Here is a 13,052-nt window from a genome sequence, read left to right on the forward strand (position 1 = left end):
TGGCACCTTGGGGAAGGAGGAAGAGTCGTCGCCCCTGTCGCACCACCCCCAAGATGCGCTATGACTTTCTTCAAGCTAGAAACTGGCTGAGGGATTTACAAGCAGCTTTTGAGCAGTTTATAAATGAGAATTCCTGATTGCTGGATTCCGGATGGGTCGTCTTACACCAGCTCACGTTTGCTGTATATTGGTCAGTGATGGAAAGGATGCAGTGGGGTTCAGTTAGAGCCATCTTGGAGACCCCTGGGGGTATGGTCCTCATCCCTGGAACAGCTCGGGAGTGCTTCACAAGGTTTCCCTTTGATTTCTGTTAGTCTTCAAGGTTAGCATTTGGACTTGTAATTTCTAATTTGGGAGTTCGGATCCTTTGGTTCCTGTGGATCATAGAACCATAACTTCTTGGCTTCAGGAGATCCTTAACATCATTTGGACCAACGCACATTTTTTTTGTTATTGTTTATTCTGCAAATATTAACTTAGTACCCAGCAGGTGCCAGGACCGGCCCAGGCTTTCAGGATGCTCACGGTGTGTAGGAGAGATGTGTCCCAGACAAGTGATGATGAAGGCATGGTGATGTGTGACACACAGGGAGGCTTTCCCAAAGTGAAATCCATGAAGTAAATGCCTCATAAGCAGGGATCACGTGGAGCAAGGTTTCACAGTGAAAAAGGGTCGGAAATACCGGCATATGAGTATCATGGTGGAACCAAGGAAGGCACCAGAATCTGTGAGCCTGCGATTATTTTGAGAGTGTTATTTTGATACTTGATTATTTTGAGAGTGCCACACCTGGCAGGGAGGTTTGTGGTGGATTATCTCCTCTAGCAGAATTCATTGGTTTGGGCGGACTGTAATTTGTAACCGTTTTTGCATCAATCGCTTAGGTTGTTTTCCACTTGATTTTAATGGGCAACGATTGGTCTTTCCGTTTCAAGAAGGGCTCCTCAGCACAGTGAAATATCATGCAGCCTTAAAAAAGAATGAAATTCCATGGGGCGCCTGGGTGGCGCAGTCGGTTAAGCGTCCGACTTCAGCCAGGTCACGATTTCGCGGTCCGTGAGTTCGAGCCCCGCGTCAGGCTCTGGGCTGATGGCTCGGAGCCTGGAGCCTGTTTCCGATTCTGTGTCTCCCTCTCTCTCTGTGCCCCTCCCCCATTCATGCTCTGTCTCTGTCTCAAAATAAATAAACGTTAAAAAAAAAAAAAAATTTAAAAAAAAAAAAAAGAATGAAATTCCAACACATGCCACAATATGGATAAACCTTGAGGATATTATGCTAAGTGACATAAGCCAGTCGCAAAAAAGGCAAGTACGGTATGGTTCCACTCACATGAGGTACTTAGAGTAGCGAATTCATAAACTAGAAAGTAGATGGTGGTGGGGACACTTGAGTGGCTCGGTTAAACGTCCAGCTCCTGATTTCGGCCCAGGTTGTGATCTCACGGTTCATGAGTTTGAGCCCCACGTCGGGTTCTGCACTGATGGCGTGGTACCTGCTTGGACTTCTCTCTCCCCCTCTCTCTCTGCCCCTCCCCTGCTCTATCTCAAAATAAATAAACATTAAAGAAAAAAAAAACAACAAAAGTAGATGGTGGTTGCCAGGTTCTGGAAGGAAGCATTCTGTGGATTGGTTGCACAACAATGTGAGTGTCCTTAAGGACTCCTGAACTTTACACTTAAAAATGGTTAAGAGGAGAAACCCATGGGGGAGGGGAAGGAAAAAAAAAAAGGTTAGAGTGGGAAAGAGCCAAAGCATAAGAGACTCTTAAAAACTGAGAACAAACTGAGGGTTGATGGGGGGTGGGAGGGAGGGGAGGGTGGGTGATGGGTATTGAGGAGAGGGCACCTTTTGGGATGAGCACTGGGTGTTGTATGGAAACCAATTTGACAATAGACTTCATATATTGAAAAAAAATAAAAATAAAAATGGTTAAGAGTGCACATTTTATGTTGTGTGGGTTTTACTTGTACCACAACAAAATAAAAATACCATGGCCTAAAAAGTTAATGTGGTTAGAATTAAAATTCACAAATTGTGCGATGGGATGTACCTCAAGTGCGCTTCACATGTGAATGCACACGCCTCTGGACTTGATTATTTTCACTGGGGTTTGAGATGAGAAAACGTATTGGAGTAGTTCCATTCTAGTTAGAGAAGGAGAGGGAGGCCTCTGAACCTTCCGAAGGCTCTGCCAGCTGCAGCATATAATGTGGGTACTTTGTACTTCAAAACGGTCGCCTGTGTTGTGATGCGTGAGCGAGCATTTGCTGAGGTGTCCAAAATAGGTTTTTTTAAAAAAAAAAAATTTTTTTTTTTAACATTTATTTATTTTTGAGAGACAGAGACAGAGCGTGAGTAAGGGAGAGGCAGAGACAGAGAGAGACAGAATCCGAAGCAGGCTCCAGGCTCCAAGCTGTCAGCACAGAGCCCGACGCGGGGCTCGAACCCACGAACCGTGAGATCATGACCTGAGCTGAAGTTGGACGCTTAACCGACTGAGCCACCCAGCGCCCCCAAGATAGGTTTTTTAAGAAAGTGCCCATACTTGAACTATTCGTTTTATAACCGTATGTTTCTGGGGTGAGCGTATGACCGCTGTAAATCCAAGTAGAGGTGCCAGGAGGCAGGACAGTAGCCTGTAGGGCTAGTCATCGGGATTTAGGCCAGTTCCCTGATCTGGCGGGCCATGAAACAAAAGTTGTGTAATCCATGGCTGAAGTCCTTTTCAAGAAATCTGTATGTTTGAGACCCTTTGTTTAAAAAATACACACACACACACTTTGATTCAAACAGCATTTTCTTAGCTTTCAGTAGAACAGTGGCATTTTGCAAAAGGAGACAGTAGTTCAAACTGATCCTGTGTTAGGATCAGACAGAATGCATCTGAGTGCGGATTACAGAAGGTTTGAGTGAGGGTTCAGTCCGTGATGAAGAATTGCTTCCCTCTCTGAAACTTCCTTTCCACAGCTGCCTGCTTGCCTTCTCTGTGGCAGAGATGTGATTGACCCCTGCTCTCTGTAGCACATGGGGCTGTTCTTGGCATTTCGCGGTGATAAACATCCTGGGCCACATCCACCCGAGCCGAAGGGCCATATACAGTTAGCCAGGCTGTCCTTCCGGATTTATGACCACCCCTCCCACCTTCCCACCGAAGGTAATCCATAAAACTGGGAGTTTCTTAAAACTCTTGCCAACTTGAACCTTGTTATAATTTTTAAATCTTTGTCAGCCTGATTAAGACTTTTTTCTGGGTGGGGGTTGGCGTCTGGGTGGCGCAGTCAGTTAAGTGTCCAACTCTTGGTTTCCACTTGGGTCATGATATCACGGTTTGTGAGTTTGAGTCCCATATCGGGCTCTGCGCTGAAAGTATGGAATCTGCTTGGGATTCCCTCTCTGTCCTTCTCTCTCTCTGTCTCTCAACAATAAATAAATAAAAACTTAAAAAAAGAAAAAGAATTTGGGTGTGGGGGGAGGATCATGGCTAAGGTTCCTTAATATGCTTGGTGTGTGTGTGTTTGTATTTCTTTTTGGGGACTGGAGAGAATCTTTATATCCTTTGACCATTTTTTTCTTTTGAGCAGTTTGCTTCAGGTTTGTAAATCACGTACATTATTTAGACATCATATCTAAGTGTCTCTGGTTTAATTTCACTGCCATTCTTAATGTGGCTTGTTTTCCTTTCCTTCAAGTTCTTTTTCTTGGCCTTTTCATTAGTGGGAGCCCATAAGGTGTGGTCAGCACACCTGGCTGGAGCTCCCCAGGATTATCAGGGGTCAGACCTTTAAGTTTTTAAATCTCTGACAATGTCTTTCTGTTGTCTTTGCACGGAACAGTAGCTTAATTGATTCACTGGTCACTTCTGGAGGTCTCCTGGTCCGCCTTCTCCGGCCTCTGCTGCCCAGAATGTTTGTAGGGCTCTGCTTGGATATTCTAGGCTTTTTCTTAACAGGCGTCTTATCCGTTTGTCTGTATTTGAATCACTGACCGGCTGTTACAATCCAGTTCTCTCTCTGGTTACCTTTCACTTTTCACCAGGGATATCCAGGTGAAAAGGGATGTCCTTCCCAGTTTATGTTTGTGTGTTCATTTTTTTTTTTTTAATTTAATTTGGAAAGCAGTGTTGATGGAAGCATTTGGAGGTAAAGTCTCATAATAGTAAAAATGGTGAAGGGGAATGTGAAAAGCGTTCTGCTGTAGTACAGCTTCCAGCCGGCAGGCACCGAGCGAGGGTGCACTGAACGAACGCTCCTCGGAATTGGGCGCGTGGTGTGGTGAAGTTCTCTATAGGAAGAGGGCTACCTAGGGACGCTGTGGTCGAGGGAGATGCCCCAGAGGGAAAAAAGGGCGGGAGGGAGGGGCTTTCTTCTCACTAAGATTACAAAGCCCCAAAATGCATGGGAACGGTGTAATACACAGCAACAGATTGCAGCCTTCTTCCTCTGCCTGTCCCGGGCCCCACTCAGGGGACACTCCTTGGGCCTTAGCCCTGGGAGCTGCTGTGTGCCCCACCCCGGGGGAGGGAACCAGGCCAAGATGTCACAACCAGGTTGCTTCTGGTGTCCTTGGGCTGGGTCCAGGCAGGTGGCAGCCAGGGACAGCTGGCAGAGGGACAGAGGGGCCACAGGCAGGCCCCACCCAGACCCCCAATTGCTGTGTGGCTTCATAAGTCCTCTGTGTGTGTTCATTTTAATGAAGGCTGAATTCATTAATATAGAATAGAGACTCTTGGTGTATTGTGGTAAATAACCTCTTGTTGAAGGAAAAGGTCACAGGCCCAGGGCTGTAGTTTTTGTTCAGAACTGACTGTACCATGTTGGGTGAGATATCTGTTAACTTTCCACTCTTTTTGTTTTCTTTCTTATTAAAAAAAAAATAAAAAAGAACTGTCAGTACATTATGTACTGGAGCAGTAATTCTCAAACTTTCCTGGTCCCAGGACCCCTTAAAAATCACTGAGGATCCCCAAGAGCTTCTGTTCATGCGTGTTATATTGATTCACGTCTATTGTATTAGAAATCAAAACAAAAATTCAAGCCACAGGGATACAGAAGTACACATTCCACTAATAAGCCTTCGGGGCAAAGATGTCACCACACATCATATGGTCTCCGGAAAACTCCATTGTGCATCCGTGACAGTATGAGAGTGGACTACTTTGACCTTGTGTGTGGACCCTTCACACTGGTCTCAGGGAACCCCAGGGGTTCTCGGGTCACACTTTGAGAACTGTCGTGCTAAAGCATTTCTGCAATTGACTGCAGTTCTCTTATCAAAGTCGAGGAACTTGCTTGGAAATACCTTGGCTTGAAGAAAACGCTTTTCAGGACTTGTGATCTGAGCCCACATCATCTCAGGGCCCTTATTTTTTATTTTATTATTTTTATTTTTTTCAGAGACTCGACTGACTCTGCCCTTCTCTCTCGATTGTCCTGTAGATTCCCTGTAAGGAGCCCCCGCTGGTGTGCCAGACCTACTGGGGCCTGTCCACCCAACTGCCCCAGACTCCGGCAGCGGGGCCCCCGATGGCAGTGGGTACCTCCCCGTGAAACCTGCCAAGCTGGACGCCACAGCTCCGCACGACGACACTTTGGCCAACTCCGTGCCCCCTTTGGAGGTGTGCAACCATGCAGTCCTAGCCTGCAGCCCGGGCATCCCTGAGGAGCACTATGTAAGCGAGGCTGTGGAAGATGCTCCCAGCTGCAGAGGGTACCGGGATGCCTGCACCATCACCGGTAAGGGGGCCTTTCCTGCCAGGGAGGGAGGGTGGCCTCAGTCAGTGAGGACTGGGGGAGGGCGTGGCCACAGGAGTGCATTGGGCAAGGTGTGAGGGGCCCAGGAGGAGAAGTCTGAGTGCAAAGAGTCTGAGCTGTGGGATTTTGAGACCTGCCGTCTAGAACCAACGTGAGATGAAGACAGTGCCTCGTAGAATTGCTGTGAAGGTTAAGGATGGGAATTTTGAACCCCCAGCAGCACGCGTGACCCGTAGCGATGCTCAGCGTAGTTTGGTGCCGCTCCCTCTCGCTGACGCTCAGTTTCTGATTCACACATAAGGACAGGCGTGATGGAAATAGCACACAGCTGGGTGCTGGGATGCAAACATGGGGAACTGCTTTCTGCACCCTTTGTATACCGCCAAGGTTTGTGCTCATATCGCTCCTTACGGATGCCTGCGTCAGTCACATCTTCCCCGTGTCCCAGGAGCAGAGCAGCGTTAACCGTACGAGAGCTCTCGCTTGCTCCTTTTCCCCAAAGGGGTCATCGAGACCAGGGCTTGGAGCCGGTGCAGGCAAGGGCTCTGAACAGAGATGGTGTAGGATGGTGTGTGGAACAGCAGCAAGGGGCATCGTTAGAGTTAAGTCCAGATGCGTTCATATCAAAGTTTGCCCCAGTTCTCATTCTGTCTGCAGTGTTTACTTTTCTTCCCCTGTTTGAAATAATGCCCGATGACAGCTTAAAATGTGCAGATTTGCTTCCAGTAGCTTTTCATGGCTCTGTCTCACGTTAAGCATGAAGGACCTCCCATGTGTCAGGAGTGTCCTGAGTGTAGAGGGACGCTGAGATGGCCCAGGAGCCCAGCCTGGGTGCCTAGCCCTCGTGCTGAACTCTGGCCCCGTAAGTGGCCCTCTGTCTACTCTTGCTCCAAATCCCACCCCTGCGTGCCCACCTGCGGAAGGAAGGACACATTTCTGACATCTCCTTTCTGTCTACATCTGTTTTCCCTTGCTCCTGGATCTGTGCTATCAGCACAGAGACAGGCTGTGATCTCTCCCTTTGTAAAGATAATCCTTCTTGGCTCCATTTTCCCCACAGGCGGTGCCCATAGCTGCGTCTCTGCTTCTCAGTGAGCTGACTGCATTTTCTCTTCTGTTCTCACCTGGGTCCAGGCTGCGACCCCACCATTTCCTCAGCACCGATGGCCTCGTCCAGTACAGGGGTCCGTCCTTAGCCTTCAGGATTTAATACTGCCGACCACTCCCTTCTCCTGGAAATCTGGTCCCTTGGCTTTGGTCTTGATTCTTCTGTTCTCCTACCTTGCTGGCTGCTCCTCCCAAGCCTGGGGATGTTGGGGGGCCTGGGGCTCAGTCCTTGCTCTCCTGTAAACACCTGTGCCCCAAGTGCCCTCCCCCAATCTTCAGGATTTAAAACCTTCCCTGTGCTGACCACTGTCTAGCTGCTGTCTTCAGACCCAACCTCTCCCCTGGAGGCCAGACATGATGGTCTGAGTCCACATCTCACCTCTTCACCTTCACCTCTTCATGCCTGCGGGCATCTCAAACTCAAACAACCAAAAATGAACCGGTTTCCACCTCCGCCTGCTTTTCCAGTGGTCTGCCTTGGCTTTGTAAATGGTGCTTCTGTCTTTCCAGTTGCCCAGGCCAAATGCCTCGGAGGCATTTGTATTTCTTTCACTCCTCAGTTTGCTGGGAAGTCTGTTGGCTCTGGCTTCCGTGTGTCCAGAACTGGACCGTCTCTGAGCAGCTCCACAGCATCTACCCTGGTCTAGTCCACCTCCATCTCACGTCTGGATTATTCCAGGGGGCTCCTAATGGGCCTCCCGCTTCCCTGCTTGCTTTTGTGCAGTCTCTTCCCAGCGAAGAGTCTTTTTACACACGTCGTATGGTTTAACCCTTCTGCTCCAAACCTCCAGCAGGCTTCTATCTGACTGAGGCCTGTGAGGTCTAAGGGACAGGACTTTCCTGTGCTTTTGACTCTTGTCTGTGCCCACTCCATCCCAGAGACACTGGCCTCCTTTCTAATCCTTGGACTCACCAAGAATGTGCTGCCTCAGGGCCTTTGTCCTTGCTGTTGCCCGGCACCTGGATCACCTTACGCCCCGATGGCCTCATGATTCCCTCTTCACTTTCTCCAAATGGCATTTCATGAGAGACCTTTTTGTGACCGCTTTACAGGAAGACTGATCCTACCCCTCCCTTTCCCTTCTCCCTTTCCTGTCTTTTCTTCTTCCCCTGACTTAGTCATGAGCTACATGGGTTTGTATTTTGAGGGCAAGGACTTTGTGCAGCCCTGAATCCCAGTGGCTGAAATAGCACCTCATGTGGCCAGAGCCCAATAAGTGGGGTCTGTTATCCCCTTTTTACAGGTAAAGAAACTAAGTCACGAGAGGTTCGGTATCCTAAGATCCCTGAGCTGTGAGGGGTGAGATCTGCATGCAGGTCGAGACCCCGAGGCAGGTGTTCTCGGCCACCCAGGCATACAGTGCAGCGGGGTCGACAGATGAGCTGGTGCAAACTGTGTATTGTGGTGAACACAGTGATCGTCATGGGCACGTGGGAACCCGGTAACGGGGTGCCTGGCCGAGCCTTGGAGGGGAATGTTTGGGGGAGGACCCAGAGGGCTTCCCGGAGGAGGTGGCGCCCCAGCTGCATTTGTGCAAACACGTGAACTAGCCCCTGGGCTCCCGGTGGCATCTGTGCCCGTTGAAATCCAGGCAACATCCAGCCCGTGGAAATGGTTTCGCTTTCTCTGAATGTGACGACCGAGGACGGAGAAACGCCAGAGCGGTGTGCTGCTGAAACTTCAAACCCTGCGGGGCGTGGTGGCAGGAGGCTCTTGTCGGGACACGGTGGCAGGCGCCGTGGGACGGCTGAGAAGCAGAGCTCAGCGCTGTCACATGAGCAGGAGGCTTAGTGAACAGGAGGGAAACGCCGGCCCTGTTCCACATTCGAGGTGCTGGCTGATGCACAATACACATGCTCAGGCTAACGTCTTACTAGATGCTCACTGTGAGGAGGACACACAGTGGGAGAACCCTCGGGGAGACTTGGAGTGTCCCCAAGAATGCGTCCGTGGCTCCCAGGGCTCTTCCAAGTGTGGCCCTGGGAGCCCGCGAAATGTACTCCGCCCCCGGCTCCCAGCTAGCCGTGAGACGAACAGCAGACTTTTTGTTCCTCTTTAGTTTTTGGGCAAAGCCAGCCACCGGCCACAAAGCTCTGCTCCCCTGCGCCGCCCCCGCCCCTCGACTTAGGGATATCACATTTTTGGGCGCGTCATTTTGTCTTGGGGGCGGTTCGACATGATGAGCCGATAGGGTGGCTGGGCTGCCTGGGGTTACGTAACCCATTGTACTTCCAGAACTGCTCACGGTCTTAGGATTTGCCCCAACAAGCAGACTGAGAAAACTGCTGAGGAGGGTGCAGGAGGGTGGTTGTGCCGAGGTCCTGCCCGAGCCGGGTTCTCATGGAGGATCCGTCTTCTCTCTGAGTTGCCTTTGGAGTCGATTCCCGCACATGGCGTTGGTATGTCAGTTCAGGCAGCCCGTCAGGGCCCAGCCTCTGCCAGCACTCTCCCAGGGCAAGCTCACCAGGACAGACTCATGTGGTAAGTTGTCTGCTGGGCTTGTCTGCTCTTTGTTTCCTTTGTGGTGTGGCCAGAGAGGAGAGAAGACCGCAGGAGAAGTAGTTTCTCTCCTGCTCTGTTCTGCTTGGCAGGTCGTCCTTGGGTGTGTGGTGGGGAAATGGCAATATTGAATCACGGAAGGGCAGCGCTGAGGGTCCTTAGAGGCTGTTCCTCCCTCGTCCCCTCATCCCGGCTCAAGGGAGGCAGTGACACGGGGCCATGAGGGCCAGGTCGGAGCTGGGACCAGGCCTCCCAGACCCCCACCACCTTCCCCCTTGTGGTTCTTTGCAGCAGCCGAACAGGAAGGGTCTCCAAGGCCCTCCTGGCCTTTCCAGCTCTTCAATTTTCTTAATCCTGTGTCTTTATCCTGGTTTCTCAGAGCCTCCACTGGCATCTGGCTCAGCAAGGACTTTTTTGAAAGGTGAAGAACAGAGTTAGTGTCTCCTTTTCTCCTTCTCTCTTTTCTGCCTTTAGTTTTTTTTTTTTGTTTTTTGTTTTTTCCTTCCTTGACTAAACGTGTTTGGCTCTGTATCTCTGATCCACACCCCGGTGATGGAGAGCTTGCGAATCATTGCTGCTGTGGCTCGTCTCCGCTGCTGTGGGGCTGGTCCGAGTGCGATAGTCGGTGAGTGTCCAGTCTGCATGCTGTTACAAGAGCTGTCTGGGCCCAAACCCAGTCAACTCCTGAGAGGCAAGCCCCTCTTGTCCTGTTCAAATCGGCTCAGGTCTCAGGACGTGTAGGAGTTTGGATGAGAGATTGTGGGGTGCTGTGAGTGTGTTTGGGGGTGGGGGGCTGTGTAAAACGTCTTTACGCATGTTCAGTAATTCTGTTCAACTAACAGCTATTCAAGGCCAGCTTTTTGCTGGGGTCCGTCATGACAACCGGCTCTGTCTTAGAGCGCTGGAGGTGGGAAGAGGTGTAAGTGACCGGTGATGGCCCCCACGAGAATTGCTTTGGCTCTGCTTATGGAGCAGCCCTGCCCAGGTGTCCCTCCCCATCACAGGGCCATGCTTTAGGATTTGTTCCTTTTCTGTCATTGGTCTAAGCCATCAAACTCAGTGGTTTATCCTCTGAAAACATGCTCAAATAAAATAGGATGGACGTCTTTTATCAATGAAGTTTAAGGTCTTGCTAATCAATTGCTATCTAGTATAAAATTCTTCATGTGTTTTCCATGGAAAATTTATAATCTGAATGGTACTTACTTGGCTGAATGAAGCAGAAAAGATTGGACAGTGAAATATCCCTTCTTGCACAGGGTGAGAAAAATGTGAAATAGAATCTAGAGAATTACACATTTTCTCTAAACTCAGAAGTTGGAACTGTTCTTTTCTCCTTCTTAGTGGAATGTGGTCTGTTTAACGGTTGGTTTTTGCACATGGAATTCAGGACGAGGGCCTCTTACGCTGATATTCTAGAGCTAACGTTTAATCTTTAGCAAAACACGAAAACATTCATATCTGTCTTTTAAACACGCTGTAAATGATTTTGCAGCGATCTTGCTTCCCCTCAGTCTCTCATCATTAGGTGAGTGGGTAGAATATTTGTCACACAGGGTGTTTGACATATACTGTAAAGTGTAGGTAAACTGATCAGTGGGAATCTTAGCGTGCGATCGGGAAGCTGTAGTTTCAGGTGCTTGATATGCTTTACCTTCCTGATTGCTTTCCTTTATGAATTTGAAACAAGTTTTTAATGTATCCAATGTATTCCTGGTAGTCTTTGCCCACCTTAAACCATTTTAAGAAGCTGGCAAATAGTTTAAATTATATTAAAACAATTAGGGGTGCCTGGGTGGCTCAGTTGGTTGAGCTTCTGACTTCGGCTCAGGTCATGATCTCACGGTTCATGGGTTCAAGCCCCGCGTCGGGCTCTGTGCTGACAGCTCGGAGCCTGGAGCCTGTTTCGGATTCTGTGTCTCCCTCTCTCTTTGCCCCTCCCCCGCTCATGCTCTGTCTCTCTCTGTCTCTCAGAGATGAATAAACGTTAAAAAAAGCAAACTTTAAAACAATTAAAGAGCGATCTTCTTATTTATCAGGCGTGCTTTGCAAGGGCTTCAGAATATCCATCCCAGTGCAAATAGCATTCCTAGTGGTTTTCCCTTAGATGCTAAGTTTTCGTAATGGATTTACATTAATTTGACTTCCGGGTATCAGAGTGAGGATCTCTTCATACACGCTTTGTGAAGGTGTCCTCTCTTCGATGTGACCAGACCAGGGTTCAGGGGTGTTTGCTGGCTAAGGGTCCAGGTGCCAGCCTCTGGCCTCAGCCTCCTGTTTCCCGCTGTGGCCGAGGTCCTCTGTGAGGGCTCTCCAGGGATTTGGGGAGAGAGGGTTCAGGGTATGTTGCTGCCAGGAGCAGGCCTTGCGGCTAGATTCGGATGTTCCCCCGTCTGCACTGCTTAGTGGTGACCCTGGGACTCATGGCCCCGAGAGACTTGTCTGATCTCTGATCGCTTATCTGGTGTGACCACTGACAGATTTGAGCCCTTCAAACTGAAACTGCCATGAGCTGGAACTTTATAGCTGTAATTAGACCCGGAAGAGATCAAATGTCGTAAATCTTATATTAGTCAGTGCTCTGCAGAGAAACAGAACCAACAGGATATACATCCATAAAGAGGTTTATTATGAGGAATTGACTCACACAATTATGGGCTGATAAGTCCCAAGATCTGCAGTCAGCAAGCTGGAGACCCAGGAGAGTCAGTGGCGTGGTTCCAGGCCAAAGACCAGCAGCTCGCAACCTAGAAAGAGAGCGTGTTGCGGTTTGAGTCCAAGGACAGGGAAGAAGTTGATGTCAGCTCCAAGGCAGTCGGGCGGGAAGAATTTTCTTACTTCAGGGAGATCTCTTAGTTCTGTTCAGGCCTTCACCGGATTGGATCAGGCCCACCCACACTCAGGAGGGCAGTCTGCTTTACTCATTCTACTGATTTAAGTTTTTATCTCATCCAAAAATACCCTCACGGAAACACCTGGCATAACGTTTGGCAAAATACGTGGGCACCTGTGGCTCAGGTTGACAGTTAGCCATCACAAATGCTAACAAAGGCTGACACTTCCCGAGCAGTTGCTCTGTGCCTGGCAAGGCTTCAGGCGCTGCTGCGGAAGCTCATTTTGTCCTCAGCACAGCCCTGCCAGGGGGAGGAGGGTACTGCTGTCACCCCTACCTTTAAGGAGGTGCAGAATGGACTGGCTTGCCCTCTTCTGTAAAATAGCAGTCCTTGGGGTTCAGACCCAGCAGTGTTGTTTGCTGACCCTCTTTAAGTTAACTTCCTTCATTGTGAAATTAAAAAAAAAAAAATTTGGGGGCGCCTGGGTGGCGCAGTTGGTTGAGCATCCGACTTCAGCCAGGTCACGATCTCGCGGTCCGGGAGTTTGAGCCCCGCGTCAGGCTCTGGGCTGATGGCTCGGAGCCTGGAGCCTGTTTCCGATTCTGTGTCTCCCTCTCTCTCTGCCCCTCCCCCGTTCATGCTCTGTATCTCTCTGTCCCCCCAAAAAAATAAATAAAAAACGTTGGAAAAAAAAAATAAAAAAAAAAATTTTTTTTGTTTAACCAGGGTTTTACATTATAAATCCCATATATGCAAGTGGTAAAGCTTGGATTGTACCAAAGCTTATCAATGTAGAATAACATTCTATCATCTATATAGTTAAACCACTCTAAGAAAAAATCATACCAAGAATTGTTCTC

General features: G+C 49.2%; 2 protein-coding genes across 6 annotated transcripts in view; both read left to right on the top strand.

The window, feature by feature from the left end:
* The window catches only part of LOC147577079 (uncharacterized), a 73,987-nt gene extending 68,412 nt beyond the window's left edge, over nt 1-5,575 (top strand). Inside the window, exon 3 of the mRNA XM_086676243.1 lies at nt 5,437-5,575. Within this exon, the coding sequence (XP_086532369.1) occupies nt 5,437-5,547 (111 nt within the window). The 3' untranslated portion in view covers nt 5,548-5,575. The remainder of the gene's footprint in view (nt 1-5,436) is intronic.
* Nucleotides 5,449-13,052, top strand: part of TRAK1 (trafficking kinesin protein 1) — a 125,184-nt gene continuing 117,580 nt past the window's right edge. Inside the window, exon 1 of one of the 5 annotated variants that reach the window (XM_086720530.1) lies at nt 5,449-5,733. Coding sequence is in view for 4 of the 5 variants with exons in the window: in XM_025912926.2 (XP_025768711.1) it covers nt 9,250-9,340 (91 nt within the window). In the remaining variant the exon portion in view is untranslated. Of the gene's footprint in view, nt 5,734-8,803; nt 9,341-13,052 lie in introns of those variants that run through there. The other 4 variants (XM_025912926.2, XM_025912927.2, XM_086720532.1 and 1 more) reach the window with 4 other exon arrangements.

Source organism: Puma concolor, chromosome C2 (assembly GCF_028749965.1).
Source record: "Puma concolor isolate L17-30 chromosome C2, mPumCon1.1.hap2, whole genome shotgun sequence".
Lineage (NCBI taxonomy): Eukaryota > Metazoa > Chordata > Mammalia > Carnivora > Felidae > Puma > Puma concolor.